This window comes from Penicillium daleae (genome assembly GCF_028827525.1).
Source record: "Penicillium daleae strain IBT 16125 chromosome Unknown utg000008l_segment0_segment0, whole genome shotgun sequence".
In the NCBI taxonomy this organism is placed as follows: Eukaryota; Fungi; Ascomycota; class Eurotiomycetes; order Eurotiales; family Aspergillaceae; genus Penicillium; species Penicillium daleae.
The window spans coordinates 1,569,354-1,591,077 of NW_026623156.1; the positions used below are offsets into that span (position 1 = coordinate 1,569,354).

Below are 21,724 nucleotides of genomic sequence, written 5' to 3' on the forward strand. Positions count from 1 at the left end.
TCAAAGAATCCAGGCGATGGCGCTTGAGAATCAGCAGGCTAACTCGAAATCTTGGTGGCGTTACCCCTGGCGTCACCACGCTAATTTAAGAGCATGAAATAACCCACTCACAGCCAGCGCATAGCTTCGGGCTTGAAGCCTGGACTACAATTGACATCTAACTTCCCTCATCGAAGGAAACTGTTGAGCGAGCCCCATCTATCGTCAACAGATTCGGAAATCACGATAGGAGATATGTGAATCTATATAAACAGGACAATCATCTTACACTCTTTCTTTTGCGTTTAGTCGTTCCCCACAACCTTCCATTCACTTCTCTCACGGGTCTGGTTACTCACGAGTTCATTCATTTTCCTCGCTGACATTCCTTACACTACTACCCGCTGTGGTGGTCCCTTTCTTTTCATTGATTTCACGGCGTACTTCGACTGAATTTTACGAAGATGCATTTCAAAGCTACAGCTATTCCGTTGGCTGCCCTTTCTGCGACAGCATTTGCTAAGGACTCTCGAACATTCGCTGTGAACCACTTCTATGGCCAGGGTCCGCTAACAATGGGCCGTATGGATCCCATCGTCAGTCCCGGTACTGCATCCAGTCATGTGCACGCGATCCAGGGGGGTAGTAACTTCAATTTGACTATGGACAACGATGTTCTGTTAGACTCACGTTGCACTTCTTCCCTCGTGCAGGCGGACAAGAGCAATTACTGGACTCCGGCCTTATACTTCCAAGATCCGACAAATGGAAGCTTCATCTCAGTTCCCATGTTTTACATGAATGTCTACTACTTGTGCGTAGCTTTGAGGTCCAGCACTTTTGAGAGATCAAGTTGCCCGCTAATAAAGAACAGTTTCGAACCGACCGATGATGATATCAAAGCCTTCCCTGTCGGCCTCCGCATGGTCAGTGGGAACTATAGCCTTCGAACTCCCCCACCGGGCGGAGCTGCCAATGTCCTAGACACGAATGAAGGCGACATTCAACCAGTTCAGTGGACATGCCCACGGACTTCCTATGATCCTCCCTCGTATCCTGCAGATTCCGATGGATTGCATGGTGTTGGGATTCAAGACCCGAATAATGCTGGGGCTGGGGCTGGCTTCCCGGATATGAACTGTGACGGATATGCATCCCCTCTGCGTGCTGATATTCACTTTCCTTCTTGTTATAACCCCGAGGCTGGCCTCGATGACTTCAAGAGAAATGCGGTTTTCCCAAGCAGCAAAGGAACCACAGGGGGCAAAGCGAATTGTCCGACAGGTTGGACTCACCTCCCTCATATTTTCTACGAAGTTTACTGGAACACCCCTTTGTTTGTGGACATGTGGGAGCAAGGAAATGGCACGCAACCCTTTATTTTGGCAAATGGAGACCGCACTGGGTACTCTCTTCATGGGGATTTTGTTGGTTTTTTAATCCTGATGAGTCCTTGGTACTATAGCTAATCAGTCTGTCTAGATCTCTGGCTGGAATGTGGACGTCTTGCAAAAGATCATTGATAACTGTGATGCCGGCGATTCAGGCATGGACAAGTGCGCTGACGCTGGCCCAATCAACGACTCTTCGGACAGCTGCAACATCGCCAACCTGGTCCCCGAGAAGATTTCCGGTGTTCTCGAGAAGCTGCCAGGCAATAATCCCCCAACTAGATGGGGTCAAGGCGAGAGCGTATCCTCTAGTTCATCCGATCCAGAAAGTACCTCGACTACCACCAGCATACTGTCTGCATCTCAGGCCTTGTCTACCACACGTACTCAAGTCTATACTACAGACAACAGTGTCATCGGCTGGTCATATCTTGGCTGCTATTCCGACAATGAGTCTACTCGTGCGCTCACTGGGATCCAATTTGCGGATCTGGGCATTGGCAATGTGACTTCAACTGGCTGTATGGAGTATTGCGGAAATGCAGGCTTTAGTCTGGCAGGCACTGAGTACGCTGGACAATGCTTCTGTGGTGACAAGATAGAAGGCAGCTCTAAGATCGCGGCAAACGAATGCGATATGAAATGCGAGGGTGACACCTCTCAAATTTGCGGCGGCAGCTTGGCATTGAGCGTGTTTGAGAAGGCTACGAAGTCTGCATCGAAGAGATCTCGCATGCACTTTCTTCAACATGTGCACGGCAAACATGTTTGATTTCAGTTTTGCGTGAGCGAGTCTCCGGTATGTTACAGTGGGTAGGTAGGTAGTGTAGTGGGGGAACTGCTAACGCTTTCCTGGTATATGCTGATCTGCCATCTTTGCATGTTTATACTGTTTGTCTTGTTTGTTTGGTTGCTCGGGAAGAAGTATAAGAAGTTTCATGTTGTCAGAGGAAGGGATAAGCCATCCAAGAAATAGAAGGATTTTTCTTCTCAATTCATTCATTCAACTCGGATCATTCATTCAGGCATACAATCTATCGTCGGAGGTCTCCTACGGTAGGAGATCTTCTGTCGGTCATTACATAAATCAATGGGTCCTATCTTCTCATGGTCTGCTAAATCCTCTTCTGGCGGGCTCTCTCTTTCGAAGAGTACCGCATTGATCTATCCTCTGGCCTCCGGTGGGTGTTTGGCTCGTCTATTCCTCTCCCGGTGGTTGCTTTTCTCCCTCGTGCCTCGACCTGTCTGTCATTGAGCAGACTGCCGTTAGCGCATCCCCTCGGGATCGTGTGCTCCGCCCCTTTATAGTCGCTAGCGATGATGCGGGCGATGACATTCCAGTCGTACAGACCCGTGATGATGAGACGGGTGCCGTTGCAGAGGCCCTCTTCTTAGCTTAGGTTCCGGATCAGCATAATCGAGGCGCCGACCTTTAACGCCAGCTTCGATGGCGGCAGGCCCGGCATATTGATAGAATGTAGATATTCCGGAGGGTGCTCCGTTAGGGTCTATTGATCCGTCCCGGGCACGGTCTGCGGACTAATAAATCCTCGAACCGCCGGGCATGCGGCTAATCAGCTGGTCGTTGAACACCGTCACCACGTCGTTACGGATCGTGATAATCGACCGTTCCGCAAAGAAATCAAGGTCCCCGGTGATTGCCGATAGCGCTGTAGCGGGATAGATAGCATCGCAGAGTTCTTCTACTGTATCGGACCGGGGGATATACTGGGGCAGCGTGATCGTGCCTGTAACTCCTCCCGATAGGACATTGTGGATGGATATTGCCCGTAGTCTGCATTGACGCCTGTTGGCGGGAGACGCATATTCTGATGTAGCTGTAGAACCGTTAATTGTGGCTAGATTGAAGACCTTTGCAAGCACGCAGATACTGCAATTGAAGCATGTCTTGAAGCGCCTGCCAGTGGCAGACAGAAATATAGAACAGGGATGAAGGCTCTTACACCTACTGCAGCGGACCAAAAGACTGTCTGTATCGCTGTTAGTGGTATGCATAGGGGTCTTGCACTTGACCTGTTGCGGCTGAGGATGACGGCATCTGCAACAGGTTTTAAGCTCGATATTTCTGTCGTTGATGAACGTAGTCAATGGTCGAATGTTATAACTTATGGCACCGGCTACAGCGCTTGGCAGACCGGATGGGCGTTCAAATCCGCGGCAGAACGCTCACGCAGTGGCATTGGATGGGTTGGATTCGATATATTGGCCGTCGTGAGAGGCTGTAGACGTTGAGAGAAGCAACGCGTAGACCAAAATTAACATCTAAACAAAGCCAGATGTAGATGCAAAGCAAGATCTACTATTAGCCAAAACAGGAAGAAGCTAAACCGAAAACAGGCATGCAGTTTTTCACTCGACCAATAATAACGCGAGAAGGAAAGCAAACCAACGAATATGAAGGCCGGGAATCGATCCATAATGGAGCGCGCTAAAGGAAGAAGGTAGACCTCCACCAAGTATCCTTATAATATAGATAACGTCCAAGTTGAGTGTACCACTTCCTGAAAACGAGCTTAGAGCCTCGTTGAGGTCTGTCGTGGCCTAGTTGCCGCTCCTGTCATTACGCTGCCCTTGTGGCGCGTGGCTTTGAACCTTTGTGCCTCCGCGAAATCCAATACGGCTCTCACCGTCATGGCTCGTGACTGTCAAATTTACCTCTCTCATCTTCTTCCGATCTTCCCAATAGACTGACTTGCCACACTGCTGAACGCGTCGCCAACCTTCCTCCGTAGCTTCTGTCGAAGATCCCTAGTTAGGGACAGTCCATTATGACGTGGGTAACGGTTTTTTGTGCACTACACACGCAGAGGTCGTCATCTCGGAATCGGTAAGCCTTTGCGTAGGTAGATAACCAGCAGTGGCCCGTACAAAGATGCGTCAGCAGGTACGCCCGGTTCCTAGGCAACGAGCCATATAGCCGTCTTATGTGGGTAGCAGACAGGATAGTGTCAATCCTGCGGAGGTGACATCCTTTCGAGGAAGATTTCCACTCTTGTTCCCCCTAAACGCGGATACCATTACGGATAAATTGCTTTCTCCTTTGAGAATAAAGGGCGGAATGGGTGCGATTTTCCAGGTATCGCCGCGTTCTTGGCTAGTCTGTCCGCAGCGTCGTTTCCCGGATCATCGCAATGTCCAGGTACCCAATAAAGGCGGAGCGCGATGCCCTCCGCTTGAACCTCTATGGCCGCTTGTAGGATAGCGTGGATGATTCGTCTTCCAGATTTGTTGCCGGGGTTTTAGATTACCTGTAGCGCTGATCTACTATCACGGAGAATCGTGTCTGATGTTGCTGCCGTGCTACTTGGTCTTGAGGTTTGATGCGCTAGCCGATAAACTAAGCTGATGGCGTAGAAAATCCCGATCAAGTCAGCCACATAAACCGCCTATTGTTCCATCGGTCCAACCTAGATCTGCCAGGATTCAGTAATCTCTAGATCACTATCGAGCGCAACGACTGCAGCGCCCAGATAACCTCCGCGTCCGGTGAAGTTCCTTGCTCCTCTTAGGCATCACTTTTGCCATTGTTTAACAGGAATATTTTGTCAAGTTTTAAAGGGTCGCTCTATCTATAGTCAGTTAATTTGTAATAAAGCTCGGTACGGCTGTTTGCCTCCTTATCGGACTTTTTCTTCACTTCTAGCATTCGATATTCTTTCATCCATTCCTCTACTTGCTTTTTTTTCACTGCGTCATCATCTACTGTTTAGAGGACAGAATCCAACAAGTCCGAGGCTGAAGGCATTATTATCCAACTATACCACTAGGTTTAGTTCGTAGATAAGATATTTTGAAGCTTGAAAAGTTAAGGAGCTCCGGGCTTTAAATAACAAAACTAATAAGACTTTCTTAGCCGCTTAAGTAGCTAGAGTGCCGGCTATATTCACAAGGGAGAGGAATGTTATGAAGAAATTTACTTCCGGGGTAGAAGGCCTGCTGATCAGGTAAGAAAGAAAGTTACCAAGTCAAATTGTTCCAAGACTGTTTCTTGAGGAGTTCGAAACCTACTTCTCACTCATCAGCTTTTATAAACAAACATGCCTAGAATTCAAACAGGAGGGAGGTACCAAGAGCGCAATAGCAATATGAGCAAATAACGTGGCCTTCATGCAGTGTAGCCCTTCAGCTGAGCCACCGAACTGCACGTGATTCCCCGCTGAACCCTGCAGCCACGGCAAGGGGCTTGAGTCGCGAATGCTGCTTAGTCAATCATACCGCGCGCCAATTGGATCTCAACAGGTCTGAATTGCTACAATGCCCCTTTGCTAACAATTTGTATGGGCAAAAACATGACTAAGCTAGGCGGGTGTTTAGTATTTCCTTTTCCCTGGGGATCCACCCATCCTGCTGTTCCGACAGCTTGTGCCCTGTCAGGCCACAAGGCACCCAATTGTTTCTGGAACCCCTAATGTCAACGGTTGAATCTATTTTCCGTGATCAGCCCCAATCAGGATCAGTTCAGGCCACCAAAAATTGGAGGAAGGAGGGTGGGAGAGAGGGAAAGTTTAGCCGAGGGGCCACGTCACCGCTTTAGGGGTGTTCAGGGCGTTCGGGTGAAGAATAGGGCTGAAGAGTAAAGCGGCAAGGACAATCGTTCCAACGAATGACAAAAAATCGGCGAGCATAAACATACAACAGCCAGGATTCGCATGTGGTCACCCACCATACTACTAACTGGCCGGCGTGTGGCTTAAGTACGGCTGAGCGGACGGGAAGCCCTGTTCTCCACACTCTATGGTCGTATGTACTAGAATAAGACATGAAAGGGATATGTATTGGGTTCTCACAAGACTATTCTATAAAATTGCGGCTTGCTAACTAGAAATATGAGTGTATCTGCCGTATTACTAAGTTCCGCCTCCGTGAACGCTGTTTAACAGTTTCATAAGGTCAAACGAACCCCTAAATACATCCTACTTGCTGAATGGAGTTTTCCATATTAGAATTATGTATAAGGTTGTGATCCCTCATAGAAATCTTTGATGTGAAAAAGGGAATCCCTAGCCACGCTCTCTCTCCATCTTTCAGTGCAAGAATGACAAACATCTCATCTGTGAAACGATCGATCTTATCATTTCCTGCACTCCCTGCTCTTATAAGTCAACATGCTAGATAGGTAAGACAAGGACAGCTCATGTATTAACTGCGAGATGAGATGCAACTCGGTACGCTTCACAAATATCATCACCTCGAAGCGCTAGAAAACTCAGCTAAATCAAAAAAACACTCGCCCAAAGACAAATCCTAGCTGAACTATGACAGCCTGTTCTCTTGCTGCTCAGATAAACCTTGCGGTGTCTCGAGCTTTCAGCGGAGTAACTAGACACCATCAGGACTGTGCTACATGCAGGAGAGTATGTGCATTCTTCCTCGATCAGTGACGAAGGCTAATGTGGGGCATAGAATTCTCGAAGACTTGTTGTTCTAGCGAGTTGCTTATGATGTACATAGCTACCTCGGGGAGTGCTTCATTATTCTACAGATGGGATTTGAAACCTCATTGAAAGCGAGGATGATAGAAATTCACTCCTGGAGATTTCCAGGACCAGCGTTTGCCGTTTGCCCTGGGTGCCTATGTAGGCCTCAATTTGCGTCTTTCCTTCTTTCTTCTTCCATTCTCCTAGATAGCGAGATCTCAGTGAATTCCCTGTCCTTGGCTTCCTTTCCGTAGCAGTGTGTAACAGACTAGCGGGAAGACAAGCTCTATCTAATAGAGGTCACCAAAAAGACCTCGCCCATTACCAGAAGGGTCCCGACCACACCCAGTGTAACCTCAATAGCCAGAGCCTTTAGGATAATTTTAAAGAAGCGAGAGCGAGCAGACAGTTCAAACGTGATCCAAGCATCTTTCAACCCCAGCTTGCCGCCTCCACCAACCGTATCGGGGTTTGTCTTGCCACCGAAAAGACGGTCGAAGGGCACGATAGGGTCATCCTCCTCGGGCAGCATCGAGGCAGCCACACGGAGATATATTGCCCTGGCGGGAATGGAAACCAACAAGAAAAAGATAGCCGGAAGAATGCTAATGAGAAAGTTGAGAAGCTCGCTAAATCCTCGAGTGGCAATGACACCCATAACGGTCCAGCCGGCGAGGCTTCTGGCGGCTAAAGGCAGAGAAAAAGACGCACACACAAGGATATTGTACAAAGCTGCCGCAGGGGCAATTCTAGACCAATGTTGGAGGCCAAGCATCCGTCGGTAGGACCTCCGAGGGGATTTATCGGCGATCACAAGATGCACCCAAGCCATCTGCCAGGTGGCAAAGAGCATGCTAGCAACGAACTGTCCAAACAATAAACGGATAGAAAAGTGGATCGGAATACGGATAGTAGCTGGAACTAGAAAGCTCACGACCGTACCGCCAACCGTGAAGGCCAGATACATACGAAATCCACGGAAGCACGACCAGATACCACCACGGGCGCGCAAGTGCTTAATGGCCGAGCGCAGCCCGCTGGTGATAGGCTTAGTGGTTGCCGGGGCCGTGATATCGAGATCAGTTGGGTCGCAGGAATCGTTAGAATCTTCGCCGTCGAGGCGAACATAGCTATTAGGGTGCGAGTCTTCGACGGCAGCCAGAGTCCCAATAACATGGTTACAGGTGTAGTCAACCTATCACCGATGAGCTTAAATAGTTTTTGTTTCTAATTCTGATGCCGACTTACCCAAAAGATGGCGAACCCAAACGCAAGGGCTGTGAAAATGATGAGTAGGGTGCCTAGCAATCCTATCACCTGAGATTGATCACGGTATCGAAGTCGAACGTCTATTAAATCAGTGCTCCGGCGTATGAGAAGACTGCTAACGGATGCCATGATGTTTGACCGATTGGAATAGATTCATGTGGAGGAGGAAGAAGCAGGGTCAAAAGGAGGAGCCTCATTATGCCAAGGAGGGGCTGTGTGGTCTCACATAAGTACATAGACCCTGTCACCCTGTAATATCGTGCTTTTAATTCGCTATCAGTCGTTAACGGCCCCCAGTTATTGAGGGTTGTCTTGGCCTCAAGTTCAACACAGCGCTTGATTGGTGCCTGATTCTCGCGTAATTATTCGCCAAGGCCTTAGTGTGAGACTTCGGAGGGATGTGAAATTCACGGAGCCTTTTGTCTGATTCGCACTGCTTGGTTCATAACTCTAAAAAAGCGGTCTGTAGCGGAGCGATCTTGAAAAAAAAAAAATTGCGGGTGCCATATTTGCCGATCATAGCGTGGCTAGATTCCGAATCCAAAAGGAACGTGTGGGGAGGTGCGGTTAAGTAACAGCGGGCCAGCCCGTCTACTGTGGCTACTTCCCAGGGTATTGTTATGCACCCACCCTTCTTACTTCCGATCATACAATGTTAGAAAAAGCAGCCCTTATCCTCAAATCGCTCGACTGACACCTACTACTTTACTAGCTGTATATCAGCCACACTCCAGGTAGTTACGTAGTTGTATAATAGACCACTCTATCTAAATAATCCTGGCTGTTCTATGTTTTTTGTCAAGAGAAATTGGGTCCATTCAATTACATGTACAGTGCCTACGCAAAAGTCCAGATGCCCCTTCTGCTACCGCCTTCCTGAAGTAGCCCTACCGCCCGGTATTATCGGTCTTTGATTAGTGGAGGCCTCACCGGCAGAATTAGAGGTGTCTGGACTTTTGCGTAGTCACTGTACTTGGGATTGGTTTCTTCATCTCCCTCTTTTCTCATGTATTTGGCCTGTATTTGTGGGTAGTTATGTACTCGACACCGGTAAGGTCACTCGATTACTCGGTTCGCTAAAAGGGAGCTCAACCTTACCCTTTTCCATTCATTGATTTCCCCTTCCCTTTGGTTCTGATGGAGCTTCATCCCTCTCTTGGCCTCGATGGATTGGTGCAGGACTAGCGATTGCATATTGCCTGCAGGTCTCCGTTTGTGCAGTTAGTTTCTGGTTTCTTCCTTCTGTCTTCTAGATTGCTTTGTTCGAGGAGCTATTTAGGCCATCTCCTGTTTTCTCTTCTTCCTGTTCCTTAGAGGTTTCTCTAAATAGTGACGATGATCGATTCCCTGCTTCCTGGATTCCTGTGCGTCGCGGCGTAGTTTCGCCGCCAGGTTTAAACAATCAATCTTTTCCTCTGATTCCGTTGACTCTCTCCTATAATATTATACCATCTTTCCTAGCTTTGACAGCTTTTGTTAATAACTGTATGTAGTATATCTTGTAGTATTCCTTGGTTCACCAAGCAACCCATATTTCAAAGCCTCTCTACTTCACAAACCGTGCAGATTTGAGTGCTGTTTCCTCTACTAAGTCGTTATTTTATTGGTTGAGACCTATAGGCGCTATGGGATATTTAGGTCCGGATTAATAATGGAGTCTCTGCATGATTAATTCCGCACTACAAAGTCCGTCCTAAGCTTTTTGCTAGTAGTATACCAACGCTAATAGTTAAATCGGGGGTGCTTGGTCAGGCTGACATATAGTGATTCATAATCGTCAGGGATTTTAAGTGGGCCCTATTTCCGCTTACATACGCCTCGGCAATTAGGAAGCTCAGAGATCCGGCGTAACCACGCCTGTGATTGGACATCCAAAGGAACACTATCCTGTGTCAGCGGGGCCTATCGGAGTATCGGGACCCGAGCATCCGTGGCAGCCATTGGCACAATCCAGTGAATGGCGGAACCGCGCAGAGATAATTCGCGCACGATAACAACGAATGAACCTTCAGTGGTACGTGCTTGCACGGTCAGGTTCGCTGAAGAGTTTGATCTATATTTTATATAAACCCCATGGGCGCCATGTATTTATAACAACTTCATCCTCTCCGATAGATCAGGTCAATCTCATCACCCCGTCATAATTCCACCACAATGGGCTCCATTAATGCTGAATTCAAGAACCCTGCTACCTCCACTCTCCTGGAGGTTGTCAAGGCCCGTCGGACTTACTATGGTCTGAAGGCGGAGAGCCCCATCTCCGATGATGCCATTCAGCGTATCGTTCAGGACTCCGTCCTCCACGTCCCAAGCTCTTTCAACACCCAGACCTCCCGTGTTGTACTTCTCCTGAAGGAGGAGCACCAGAAGGTCTGGGACATTGCCATCAGTGCAATGGAGGGTCTGGTTGCCGCTGGACATGTCACCAAAGACATGTTCGAGAACCAGACGAAACCCAAGCTTAATGCCTTCCGCGCCGCTTATGGCACTGTACGTATAATTTGCACTGACAAACTGACGTCAATTCCAGGCTTAATATTGAATATGATTTCTAACTTGTACACGATAGGTTCTCTTCTTCGTTGACTACGATTCTCTCGCTCCCATCAAGGAGAAGTTCGCCATTTATGCCGACAAGTTCGATCCATTTGCACTGGAGTCTAACGCTATGTCTCAGTACCTTGGTAAGCTTTACACTAATCCATGAAATTTGGAATAAAGAGTTTTAAATAAGGTAAAAACGAATCTAACGCTTGAATTTGCAGTCTGGCTCGCTCTCGAGTCTGAGGGCTTTGGTGCCAACCTCCAGCACTACAGCCCCCTGGTTGACGAGCAGATTGCTAAGACCTGGAACCTGCCCGCCTCTTGGAAGTTGGATGCTCAGCTGGTCTTCGGTCTCCCTACATCTGAGCCCGGCGAGAAGACCTTTGAGCCTCTTGAAAACCGCTTCAAGGTCTTCGGCAAATAAGCATTATAGAACAGGATGTGGTTTTAGCGCTGCACATAGATTATCATTACATTGAATGAGTTAAATATAATCTCTTTCAGCTTCGTAGTATCAGGACTGCCTTAGTGAAGTTTGGTGAATGTAATCAGCTGCTCTACGTTTTGAACTATATTTTTAGCCTACTTTAATTACCACCGTCCCCGATCGGAAGCTTATATCTCGAGGCTTGGTGAATTCTAAACCTGCAATGGCCAGTCAAGATCAACCCAAGCACTGCAACGTCATACTGAAGAGCCACATCAATGTAAACAGCGCAATGAGTATTCTAAGTTAAATTCTATCTAGCTCAGAGTGGAGAACAACGAAAGACATGGGTCATGCTACCTAATCAGCTAAGCAGAGACGATATGTGCCGACCTGGAATGGGCCCAAGTCAATTTTGAATGCTCCGGACTGAACAGAAATCTCTTCTTCGTCATCTTCAAGCAGATTTGTCTTGAAGACTTTACTGACGTTCCATATGGTTTGTACGGTTCCCCGAGATCTGCCACCAAGGGAATCGTAGATCCGGAGTATGACACTTCGCCCCTTCCGTGTAGGCAATTCTCCGGTACTGATGTCTTCATCATCCTCTCCGCGCTTGATGGTGTCCAATACAAGACTCTCATCGCCTTCCAATGTCACAGGATACTGACTCAACATGGGAGTCGCCGATTTAGCAACGAGGAGCTTCAGAGGGTTGTTGAAGTTGAATGCCGCTCGGACTGTTCTCGGGCCCAGTCCACCTTCATGTGGCATAATGGCCCACCGGATAGTATGTTTGCCCATGTCGGCTGTGTCATCAGGCGCTTTGGGCGATCGCAGGAGAGATAGTCGCATGACATTACCGACTGTTGCGAACCCGTATTTGCTGTCGTTTAGAATCGAAACACCATATCCATGTTCAGACAGATCGGCGAATTTATGACAGCAGACCTCAAACTTGGCCATATCCCATGACGTGTTGTAGTGCGTTGGACGCTTGATAACTCCATATTGTGTCTCATATGCTGCTTCCGTATTGCGAATGTTGACTGGAAATTCAACTTTGAGGAACTTCATCTCCTCGTGCCAATCGATGTCTGCGGTGCATTCGACGCAAGGCGAGTCACTCTCCTCGAATGTCGCCGCTAATGAGATGGTAACCCGCATGGAGCTTTTGTTGCTGATCTTGGTCTCGGTAGTCACGCTCACACGGTGATACGTATCTTCGGTAATAGAAGTACCTGAGCTTGCTAGCTCCTCTCGCGTGTCCAAGTGGTAGACTTCTACGTCCCAAGCTTGCCAATAAATTGGCTTATCGTCGAAAATGACGAATTGATTGGCCTTTTCACCATGTGGGATAATCTCGCGGTCTGCTTTGCGATCGTACAGCGAGATGATACAGCCTTTTTCAACAGTGAGAGATAAATGCTCATTCTGGAGCGTGAAAACGCCGGTGGAGACCTCTTGAACTGTGACGGGCCTTTCCTTCGACGTTGGGAAGACTCTTTCAAGGGCAACTAGACTTCCATTGCCCGAAGCTAATAGACAGGAGTTTTCCGAGGAGTCAATGATTTCCGTACGATTCCAGGGAAGTGTGTTGAGAGCAACCATGTGTCCAGCGTCTGGTGAATTAGCCCCCGATAACTCCAGATTGAGACACTGGTAGAGGGCTAGAAGAATATTCTCGCCTGTCTTGAAAACCTTCTCGTACACCTGATTGCATCCTATCAGTTCAAATTTCAAGGTCAACATGTGCGTAGTAGTCACGTACCTGGTCCGAGTCATCGTAGCACATCCGAATCGCGGTTCCTGGGAGGCAGTCATGAAATTGACATAGCAGAATGCTGTGCCACATTCGGTCAATCTCTGCCTTTGGGTATTTGTAAGAGCTATCCGCTAAAGACACAACTGTTGCGAGGAGCTCAATATCTCGCATCATGAACTCCGCTTTTCGGTTATTTCTCTTAGTACTGGACTGGGTGGTATAAGTGCCACGATGCAGTTCAAAGTACAGATCACCGTTCCAGGTCGGAAGCAAGTCAGCCTTGCGCTCTAGTCTCTCGAAGAATTCGTCTGCGGAGCCACCGACATGCACTCGAGGAAGTAGACCGACTGTATCTGAGACACCACGGCATCGTCTGAGTCGCTCCAGGTGTTGCCAGGTTGGACCACCACCACCGTCGCCTTTTCCAAATGCCATGAGGGACGTGTGATCCTGGTCCATGGATAGATGGTTGGTGAGACACCGCTGGACATCAGCAACAGTGCCTTCAGCAGTGTAGGTTCGCACGGGTGGCATATGGCAAAGGACCTGGCTTCCGTCAAGAGAGACCCAGTTAAAAGTGGTATGGGGAAATTGATTGATATTGTTGAAGCATATTTTTTGAGTCAAAAAATGCGGCATTCCGGCTTGTCTGGACAGTTGTGGAAGCTGGGCAGAAAATCCAAATGAGTCTGGTAGCCAGAGTACACGGCTGCGAGAGCCGAAATTTGCTTCAAAGAATCGCTGCCCATATAGGAACTGCCGCACAAGCGACTCTCCATTTGGCAGATTTGTGTCGTGTTCGACCCAGCAGCCACCGATCGGCTGAAACTGCCCAGACTGAACCTTTTGTTTCACGCGCTCAAAAGCATGGGGATATTCTTCCTTGAGCCACTGGAATTGCTGAGCTTGTGAGCATGCAAATGTTAACTCTGGGTACCGATCCATCAAGTCGCATTGATTGAGCCATGACCGCGCGACCTTTCTCTTGGTTTCCGCCCAAGGCCATAACCAACATGTATCTATGTGGCAATGTCCAATCGCGAAAACATCAGCGCCTTGCTGAGGACTGGCTGAGTAAACGTCGCTGGAGCTGACCTTTGGCCCAAGGAATTCCTCGGCCATCTTTCGACACCGGATGATCGATTCATTGTCGCCAAGTTTGAAAGTGTTGATCATCTTAGTACCTACACTCAATGCTTTATGCTGCTGCCAAGATTCATCTGGTAAAACGGTAGCAGCGTCGTGGATGGTGATAATGTCCACGTAGAGCATCCTGGCGTTCCAATTCACAGCAACAATCTCCGCCTTGGACAAAGAAAAATATTTATTTTGATCCGGTGGTTGAATGGAATCACCGCCAGGGTTGTTCTTGAAGATCGGTCGGCCTGGGCCATTTCCAAACATGCCATTGCAGGCCATTTCGATATATATGAGATGTTTTTTGCCGTCCTTGAAAGACTCGGGAATGATCCACTCGATACGCTCTCCTCGGCCGGTGAGGCCTTGTAGAGGCATGCCGTCCTCTGTCCAAACGGTAGCTTCATTGTTGCAGTCCCAGTGTAACTCGACATGTTTTTTGCCACAAATTGCCACAGGAAGCTGGATATGAACTTTGAACCAGTGAGTGGACCATGAGGGTCCAAATTCTTGATCCAAGGTTGTTTCTTGATAATCATTTGATGGGTTTGTTGCTTCCTCGAAAGCAGGGCGAGTGGTTCCTGGAGCATGCCACACTGAGAGATTGACATGCGGAGGGCCAGAGAAAACGCCTTCATTTAGCATACTATACATTCATATTAGCCAGTCCGTCTGAATCTAGGAACTTCTCAGCCCTTTTACGCACGCTAGAAGATTGACTTTCTCCCATTGCCCTGGAGAATACAGTTGCCCAAGACGGTCCTTGTCGAGGCGCGCAATGCGCTTCCCTACCGGCTTTGGAGCTCGGAGTGGATATGAAGGCGAGGATGCGTCAATCTCGTTAGAACACATGGTTTAATGAGTGTGGAAGTTGGGATTGAAAGATTGAAGTGGGATCACTCATAAACTTGAGTTGCATATGATAACCGCCGCGACGGACAATTTCACCGAGGTTTACCCACTTCGCCGTGCTCGGGTACCTGAATCCGAAATTATCAGCCGGATCGAAGCCCTGGGTCCAGTATAGGTAAGGACCAACACGCTCCTGGCGCAAAAATCATCAAGGATATGGAAAAGATTATCGTTGTTAATTTGCCGATTCGCTGATCGGACTGTGAATTCCGTCAGGCAGGCAAAAGAGTCAATATAAGCGAGCAGGGCCACCAATCGGATAAATTCAGCACCACGAGGCTGGTCACTTGACTGGGAAGGAGCACGTTTTGGAGGGAGCGATCCAATCATGAACGGAGAAACAAGCGCTTAAATCCCAACCGACGCGTCGCAGGCTTGGCGCAGGCTGACCCCAGATCGTTTTAGAGCTTCCCCGCCTCCCCACAAAGACGAGCGTGGGGGTGGAAACATTGCGCTGGAGCCAACAAGAACAACGGAAGAAGAATGACGGATGGCTGGTGCCGGTATGCCTAGCGCGAGATGTGGAAAGATAAATAAAAGCAGTAGCCGGGTCCGTGGGTATTTTAAGTCGCAGTTTCGCGGATCAAGACCTGTTCTCTCCACGCAGCCAAGAAAGAATTGAACGCCAACTGCCATGACTAAAACCAGTGAGATAAACGAGGCCCCAGAGGTCGTGGAGATGGATGTGGTGAAGGAGCAGATGAACTACGACCTCATCGATCGTGAAGTTGCCGAGTATGCAAACGCGACGATTGTGGAGGTCGATGAAGCCACGAATCGTCGGCTCAAAAAATTGATTGATAAGCGTGTGATGGTAGTCATGGTTGTCACCTACCTCATCCAGACTTTGGACAAAGGAACCATGTCTTATGCGTCGATTATGGGAATTCAAGAAGATGCCCACTTGGTGGGCCAACAGGTCAGTTGAAGCGTATATACCCCTATGTTGGCCTATAATAACCGTGAAACCTCTCAACAGTACTCGTGGATGACGACGATCCTATACATGATCATTTTAGTAGTGGAATTTCCGGTATGTATATGTACGTGGATGTGTGAAAGTTGGATATTTTTCTCATTGCTCGGCAGGAAAATTGGATCATCCAGCGAGTCCCGATTGCCAAGTGGCTATCGGGTAATATTATATTGTGGGGTGTGACCCTTTCTCTTCAGGCTGCAATGAAGAATTTCAAAGGCCTTATTGCGCTTCGAGCCTTCCTAGGTGTGTTTGAAGCTGTCAGCCAACCAGCGTTCACTTTGTTGTCGTCTATCTGGTACACACGAGAGGAGCAGGGTGGAGCTGTCACATTCTGGTATGTTTATCTTCGCTCATAGTGTGAAACTCGCGTATTACGCTTCACATTGCTGACACTCATTGAAGGTTCATGATGAATGGATTGAATCAAATTCTCGGTGGCCTTTTGGCATTCTGTTTCTCGTTCATTCCGAGCACTTCTCCGATCAGCTCGTGGCAAGCTCTTTTCATGGCATATGGTATCATGACAGTCTTCTGGGGTGCATTTGTTGGCTGGTGGATGCCTGACTCTCCCATGAGAGCACACTGCTTTACTGAGAGTGACAAGCATCTTATGGTCGAACGTGTACGTCGCAACCGTACCGGCTTGCAAAATCGCAAATTCCGCAAGGAACAGGCGTGGGAAGTTGTCAAGGATCCCCAAGGTTAGTCTTTGAGCTATTTCTTTCTCTCGCAATTTACGGACGGTTTGCTAATGTCACGAAGTTTATGCCATCGCACTTATCCAGCTTTTGCTCACTATTCCCTCTGGTGGACTCGGTGCATTCAACAACATTATTGTCAAGTCATTCGGCTTCACCACTTGGCAAACCCAGCTGCTTCAGATGGTCTCCGGTGTCGTCCAACTCACGGCCATGCTGAGTGCTGTCTGGATTGAAAGACGTTACAAGCAGACCATATTCGTCATGATGGCCTCGATCGTACCTACAATCGCCGGCGTCATCGTCCTTTTAACTGTTCCCTTTTCGCACGACAAGCGTGTCGGCCTTCTTTTCGCTTACTATATCATGATCGCTTACTGGGGATGTGCTGGTCTCGCCCTTTCCATCGTGACACGTAATGTTGCCGGTCAGACCAAAAAGAGTATAGTCATCGCCTGCAATTTCGTTTTTTGGGCTGTCGGAAATGCTATTGGTCCGCAGACCTTCCAGTCAAAGGATGCGCCACGCTATTTCCCAGCACTGGCAGCGGTGTTGGGTTGTTTTGTGCTCTTGGAGGTTGTTCTCCTTTCGCTACGCACTTGGTACATCACTGAAAACAAGAAACGCGACCGGAAAGTTGAGCAAGGAGAGGTGGCCGCCGACACAGCATTTGCTCACTCGTTCGAAGATATTACTGACCGGGTAAGGGCCTGCCGACTTTGTTCTTTGTCAAAGAATATGGACCAAGCTAACTATTCTTTTAGGAGAACCCGAACTTCCGTTACATCTACTGATAGTAACGGGACGCAACGCACAAAAATGTGTAGGCTCAATCTGAGGACCATGGGGAGGCATTTATAAAATAAATTTGAAAAATTGTTTATCCCGTCAACTCAATTCCAACACCAAAGGACTCAAAGGGAATTGTTCCCATATTATTGAGTCCTCTTCTATAATAAAAGTTTTATCATAGTAGACAACATTCAGGTTCCTTGTTACCCCATCTTTTGGCCCCATGGCATCTTTAGTCATCCATTCAGGAGATTTCCAAGCCACCCCTCAAGCGGGGTATGAAGTCGAGGAGCGAGCAAGGTCAAAATACAAGCGTTTGTTTGCAAAAATCCGTGGTGATGGATATCTAGCGCAGTATGGCAGGACTCGACGCGTCCACGGCTGCCACGATCGCGGCACTCGTGGTCGCGATCCTTGCCATGCTGGTGGCCATCACACAAGCAATACAGCAGTACTTTCTCACCGGACAGCTTATCCGGTTATGCGACTCGGTCGTATATGGCAAAATGCCGGGTCATGGACAAAGAGTCTGGCAAATGAGCCAGCTCAGATTCCGCGTTGTGTATTATATTCCTCAAATTAGTCTCCGGAAGGAACTGTGGCCAGGAAAACTGCCGCATATTCCATCCTACGCGAAAGGGTCTCAGAATTTACCAGACCTTGGCCTCCTTGGGCTCGATGGCGAAGAAGATGATAGATACCACAAATGTCCCAGTTTCTGGCGGGCTGGCCGGTCATCTGTTTCCTTTGCGGCTGGGGAAGCGTCATGGGTCTCATTCTGTCGAGCCGTTCAACCATCAACTGGGAGATCAATGGTGCTCGATTTGATCAAAGCAGATGCCGACCGTTGTCCTCCGGATCTCCCAAATGTGCCAATACAAATGTCGATGCGTGACATTGTAGTCATGGGGCTCATGACTGGCATGAAATGCACCCAGGCATCATTTGAGTCAAAAACAATCTCGATGCAAGGACTCGTCGGCACAATTACCACATCTCAACACCCTCTCCTGGGACCACTTCTACACTTCAGTCCACGAAATCTGTCTGTAGACGAGATTAGGGATTTGCAGCTTGAAAACGGCACAGTCAACCCTCCTTGGATGGCACGAATTTGGGACGAGGTAGTGGTTGCCGGACATCGTTACACTCGGCAAGACAGGATGCAGATAGAGAGAGATGAGGCGATCTGGGCAAAACCCCTTCGAGAACGCGCAATGGTACCCGTCAATCGCAATCGTTCACCACCACCCGCTTCGTTGTACGGGTTTCGTCGCCGGTCGAGCTTAGCTTCTACGACTGCCGGATCAAGTCAGGCAACAAGCCATGACATGGCTCCGCATAAGAGTACTCCAGCGACTCCAGTGGCATCATCATTATGTCAAGAATATCACACACTTTGGACTCGGTCTGATGGAGAGTGGTATATTGACAACAATGTTTCAAATACCAATCAAGCGCAAAACGCGAGGTCACGGCATTTGGGAAGAAGGAGAAAAGAGAAACATGAAATTCTCAAAGATATCTCGGGAACGAAGCGGGCAATATGGGTCCGACTATGGACAGCGATGCTGCAAAGGAAGACAAAATCAGATTCAATTACTCCATCGGAGAATGTTGAAACCGAAGTTGAGGCAGGAAACCTCAGCCCAGAAGCCCTGGAAGGTCCTCATGCCCATCAAGGCCGGTTTCGCGCACCAAACCGAGATTTCCCACACGGTCAATTTCTTTCGAATTCCCATACTCATGACAAAGGTGCCGCTCTCCAACCACGGTGGTTCATCAAAGATTACATCGACCAGAAGCGAGCAATGATGCATGAAAAAGACATCCCTAAAGATGAGCCCCGGCATGGACCGCGCTTGATAGGTTGGTACGATGACGAAGGCCAGGAAGTCGCCGAGCTCAACGAGGCCAAGGAAAATCTAGCCAAGATGGTTCTAAAAACGTGGGCTCGCTCCAGAACCGAATCTGGACAGCAAAGAGCCGCGTTCTATGCACAGAAGTGGCGTGATATTGTCCGACAGAGACAACTGGATCGTGAAAGCCGTAAGCAAAATCGGACTCTCTCGTACAGCAGATCTTTCAGAAGTCTTTCGCCTGGCAATCCGTACAGAAGCTCTGATTTGATTAGATCCCGCAGAACCATTGACAGCGGAGCTCAGTGGGCACCAACACCTACTAGCGTCGCTCGCTACTCAAGCCTCAGTGGGTACTATTCGCCAAGAGGGCACCATAGTCGGAAACCGATAACCTCTGCCATTTATGACGCAAAGATTCATTCACGAGATAACTCATCCGAGTCGAGACAGGCGGGTCGCACCGGGGAGCCCCAGACTCGGTCAAGCTCTCATGTTCGTTCTCGACCTCCTGCTAGGCGAGATGTTGAGTATGGTGATACCGTTGTATCAGGCAACTCCGGGATTAGAACGTATTCTATGTTGGAAGTCAGCGAAAGCCCAACATCACAGAATTCAGCTCAGAATCCATCATATACTCGAGTTGGATTTGGCCCTGAAATTCATCTCAATGATTCGTCCTCCGGCAGTAATGGAAATGCCAGTGAGACTGAGAGGCTGTCATCGTCGGGCGAGCCCAGGATTTCCTCCAGAAAGGAGCCATCAATCAATCAACCTGACCCTATTGAACCCACTAAGGGAATTCTTAAGCCTCCCAAAGAGAAGTTCCCGGAAGAACCGAACCCAGTTCGCGAAGGCGTTGCTCCTCTCAGAAACACCAGTCTCAAGGGAATTCCATCAGGAGCACGATGGACTAAGATTGACCGGAGGCTGGTTAGCCCGGCCGCTTTGGAGACTAGAAATGAAAGATTCGAAGAGGGAACAGATTATGTCGTTGTTCTCCGAGTTTTGCAAAAGGAAGAGATACAAGAATATGCTTCCACGACACAAGAAATTCGAGGTCAGTTCATGCCACGCAATTCATGGTTCACGCAGCTCATTACGATCAATAGAAGCTAGAAAAAAGCATTCAACAGCTCGTCTGGCAGTCCCCGGAGAAAAGCTCGGATTGGAGAGTCACGAGGTCGTCGTCGCAAGCGAGATGGCAGCTTGTCTCCAGAACCGCGCCAGAGTTTTTCAGTACCACGAACCAACAACCGCAGTGATTCCAGAGAAACCACATCCCAGAAGTTCGAAACCTTTAGTCAATTAAGAACCGTCGATGACCATGGAAAGTCGGTTGTCCGCTCTCATTCGCCGCCAAGAAGTCGCCCAACTGGGAATTGGAGAAATCAAAACAACGGAATTTTCCAAGATTGGGCCTCAGCACCAGGGTCCAGACGTCCATCTCGGCGACGAAACGTTTCAGTTCGTCTTAACAATGGTTATTATGATTCTGAGATATCCGAACCCGAGATAGAAGTACCCGAATCGGTCTTTGGGTCCAATGTATACGGTGTATACCCTCGGCGACACCGATCAAAGGGACATGATTTATGGAATAGCTCAGATGATGACGGCAAAATTGAGGAAGATATTTCGCTCCCCACCAGCAGTCGAAACATAATAGGAAAGATGAGTTGGTTCTGGGTATGCCAGATCGATGTGGTTCCTGGATATGTAGCGACCCCGTGGACGTCCCAGTTCTCGACAGAATTCTGCGTTGGAGCAATTACGGTTATTCTCGAAGCAATCGGGATCCTCACGGACTACTCCCAACCAGTCTATCTCGACAAATCTTGTCACCCCCGTGGCCTGGATTGGATGAAAAGTAATCTATCAACATTTCCTCCCTATGGAGTCAGCGCAAATCACCATCATGGCACTGTGATAAGTGGTTGTTACAGCACGGCATTCTTCTCTGCATTTCGGGCGCCGCTTTTTCAGATTGAGCTTCTCCGTCATTATGGCTTTCAAGTTGATCGTCATCAGCCCTCCGATGCCGCAAATCTTCGCTCTCGGCTAACAGAGCTGATGGCTATCGACTCTTGGCTTTCTTACTGTGGTCGACAACCCGAAATATGTGGACATGGTCCACCCTCTGATCCTAACATTGTAGTGGTCGGAGTTGGCGATCTGCTTTACACCATGCCCAAACTTATTGAACGGACTATGGAAAGCTTTAAATTCGAGTTTGAGAATCTTGAACGGACTGCGATTGATGGTGGCCAGCAAATTGTCCAGCAAATAGCCGAGAATCTTCTCGATACTCTAGGGTGGAAGGTGGAAGGTCTCAGCCCAGCTGAGAAACTTTTTGCGCTTGTGGCAATGTTACGGGCATCAAAGATGGCGCTATCTATTGTTCAGGGCACTGATACGTCAATATTGAGAGATATATTGCTCAATGATGTGCAGGTCCATCTAGTCTAGAATTTTACTGGAGACAAACTTTCGAGATGATGGCCCTGGAACAAGACGGTTTACATTCGATCAGC

General features: G+C 48.5%; 9 protein-coding genes across 9 annotated transcripts; 6 read left to right on the forward strand and 3 right to left on the reverse strand.

Annotated features, from left to right (window-relative positions):
• Positions 1–443: 443 nt before the first annotated feature.
• On the forward strand, positions 444–1,448 carry N7458_009200 (DUF1996 domain-containing protein; the record flags this gene model as incomplete). The annotated part of the gene is made up of 1 exon (XM_056912582.1): positions 444–1,448. The coding sequence occupies one exon, from the start codon at positions 444–446 to the stop codon at positions 1,446–1,448; it is 1,005 nt and encodes a 334-aa protein (XP_056761431.1).
• Positions 1,449–1,527: 79 nt separating this feature from the next.
• N7458_009201 (WSC domain-containing protein) lies at positions 1,528–2,142 on the forward strand (the record flags this gene model as incomplete). Its single annotated transcript, XM_056912583.1, has 1 exon — positions 1,528–2,142. One exon carries the CDS (start codon positions 1,528–1,530, stop codon positions 2,140–2,142), a length of 615 nt encoding a protein of 204 aa, XP_056761432.1.
• Positions 2,143–2,909: 767 nt separating this feature from the next.
• Positions 2,910–3,142, reverse strand: N7458_009202 (uncharacterized protein; the record flags this gene model as incomplete). The annotated part of the gene is made up of 2 exons (XM_056912584.1): positions 2,910–3,076; positions 3,100–3,142. The coding sequence occupies 2 exons, from the start codon at positions 3,140–3,142 to the stop codon at positions 2,910–2,912; spliced, it is 210 nt and encodes a 69-aa protein (XP_056761433.1).
• A 3,952-nt stretch (positions 3,143–7,094) lies between these two features.
• N7458_009203 (uncharacterized protein) lies at positions 7,095–8,206 on the reverse strand (the record flags this gene model as incomplete). Its single annotated transcript, XM_056912585.1, has 2 exons — positions 7,095–8,003; positions 8,057–8,206. The coding sequence occupies 2 exons, from the start codon at positions 8,204–8,206 to the stop codon at positions 7,095–7,097; spliced, it is 1,059 nt and encodes a 352-aa protein (XP_056761434.1).
• A 2,025-nt stretch (positions 8,207–10,231) lies between these two features.
• Positions 10,232–11,045, forward strand: N7458_009204 (uncharacterized protein; the record flags this gene model as incomplete). The annotated part of the gene is made up of 3 exons (XM_056912586.1): positions 10,232–10,567; positions 10,647–10,761; positions 10,843–11,045. 3 exons carry the CDS (start codon positions 10,232–10,234, stop codon positions 11,043–11,045), a joined length of 654 nt encoding a protein of 217 aa, XP_056761435.1.
• A 363-nt stretch (positions 11,046–11,408) lies between these two features.
• Positions 11,409–14,802, reverse strand: N7458_009205 (alpha-mannosidase; the record flags this gene model as incomplete). Its single annotated transcript, XM_056912587.1, has 3 exons — positions 11,409–12,761; positions 12,820–14,596; positions 14,657–14,802. 3 exons carry the CDS (start codon positions 14,800–14,802, stop codon positions 11,409–11,411), a joined length of 3,276 nt encoding a protein of 1,091 aa, XP_056761436.1.
• A 694-nt stretch (positions 14,803–15,496) lies between these two features.
• Positions 15,497–17,333, forward strand: N7458_009206 (uncharacterized protein; the record flags this gene model as incomplete). The annotated part of the gene is made up of 6 exons (XM_056912588.1): positions 15,497–15,781; positions 15,842–15,895; positions 15,952–16,175; positions 16,244–16,542; positions 16,604–17,241; positions 17,304–17,333. 6 exons carry the CDS (start codon positions 15,497–15,499, stop codon positions 17,331–17,333), a joined length of 1,530 nt encoding a protein of 509 aa, XP_056761437.1.
• A 354-nt stretch (positions 17,334–17,687) lies between these two features.
• N7458_009207 (uncharacterized protein) lies at positions 17,688–20,309 on the forward strand (the record flags this gene model as incomplete). Its single annotated transcript, XM_056912589.1, has 1 exon — positions 17,688–20,309. The coding sequence occupies one exon, from the start codon at positions 17,688–17,690 to the stop codon at positions 20,307–20,309; it is 2,622 nt and encodes an 873-aa protein (XP_056761438.1).
• A 202-nt stretch (positions 20,310–20,511) lies between these two features.
• N7458_009208 (uncharacterized protein) lies at positions 20,512–21,659 on the forward strand (the record flags this gene model as incomplete). Its single annotated transcript, XM_056912590.1, has 2 exons — positions 20,512–20,657; positions 20,795–21,659. 2 exons carry the CDS (start codon positions 20,512–20,514, stop codon positions 21,657–21,659), a joined length of 1,011 nt encoding a protein of 336 aa, XP_056761439.1.
• Positions 21,660–21,724: the final 65 nt, after the last annotated feature.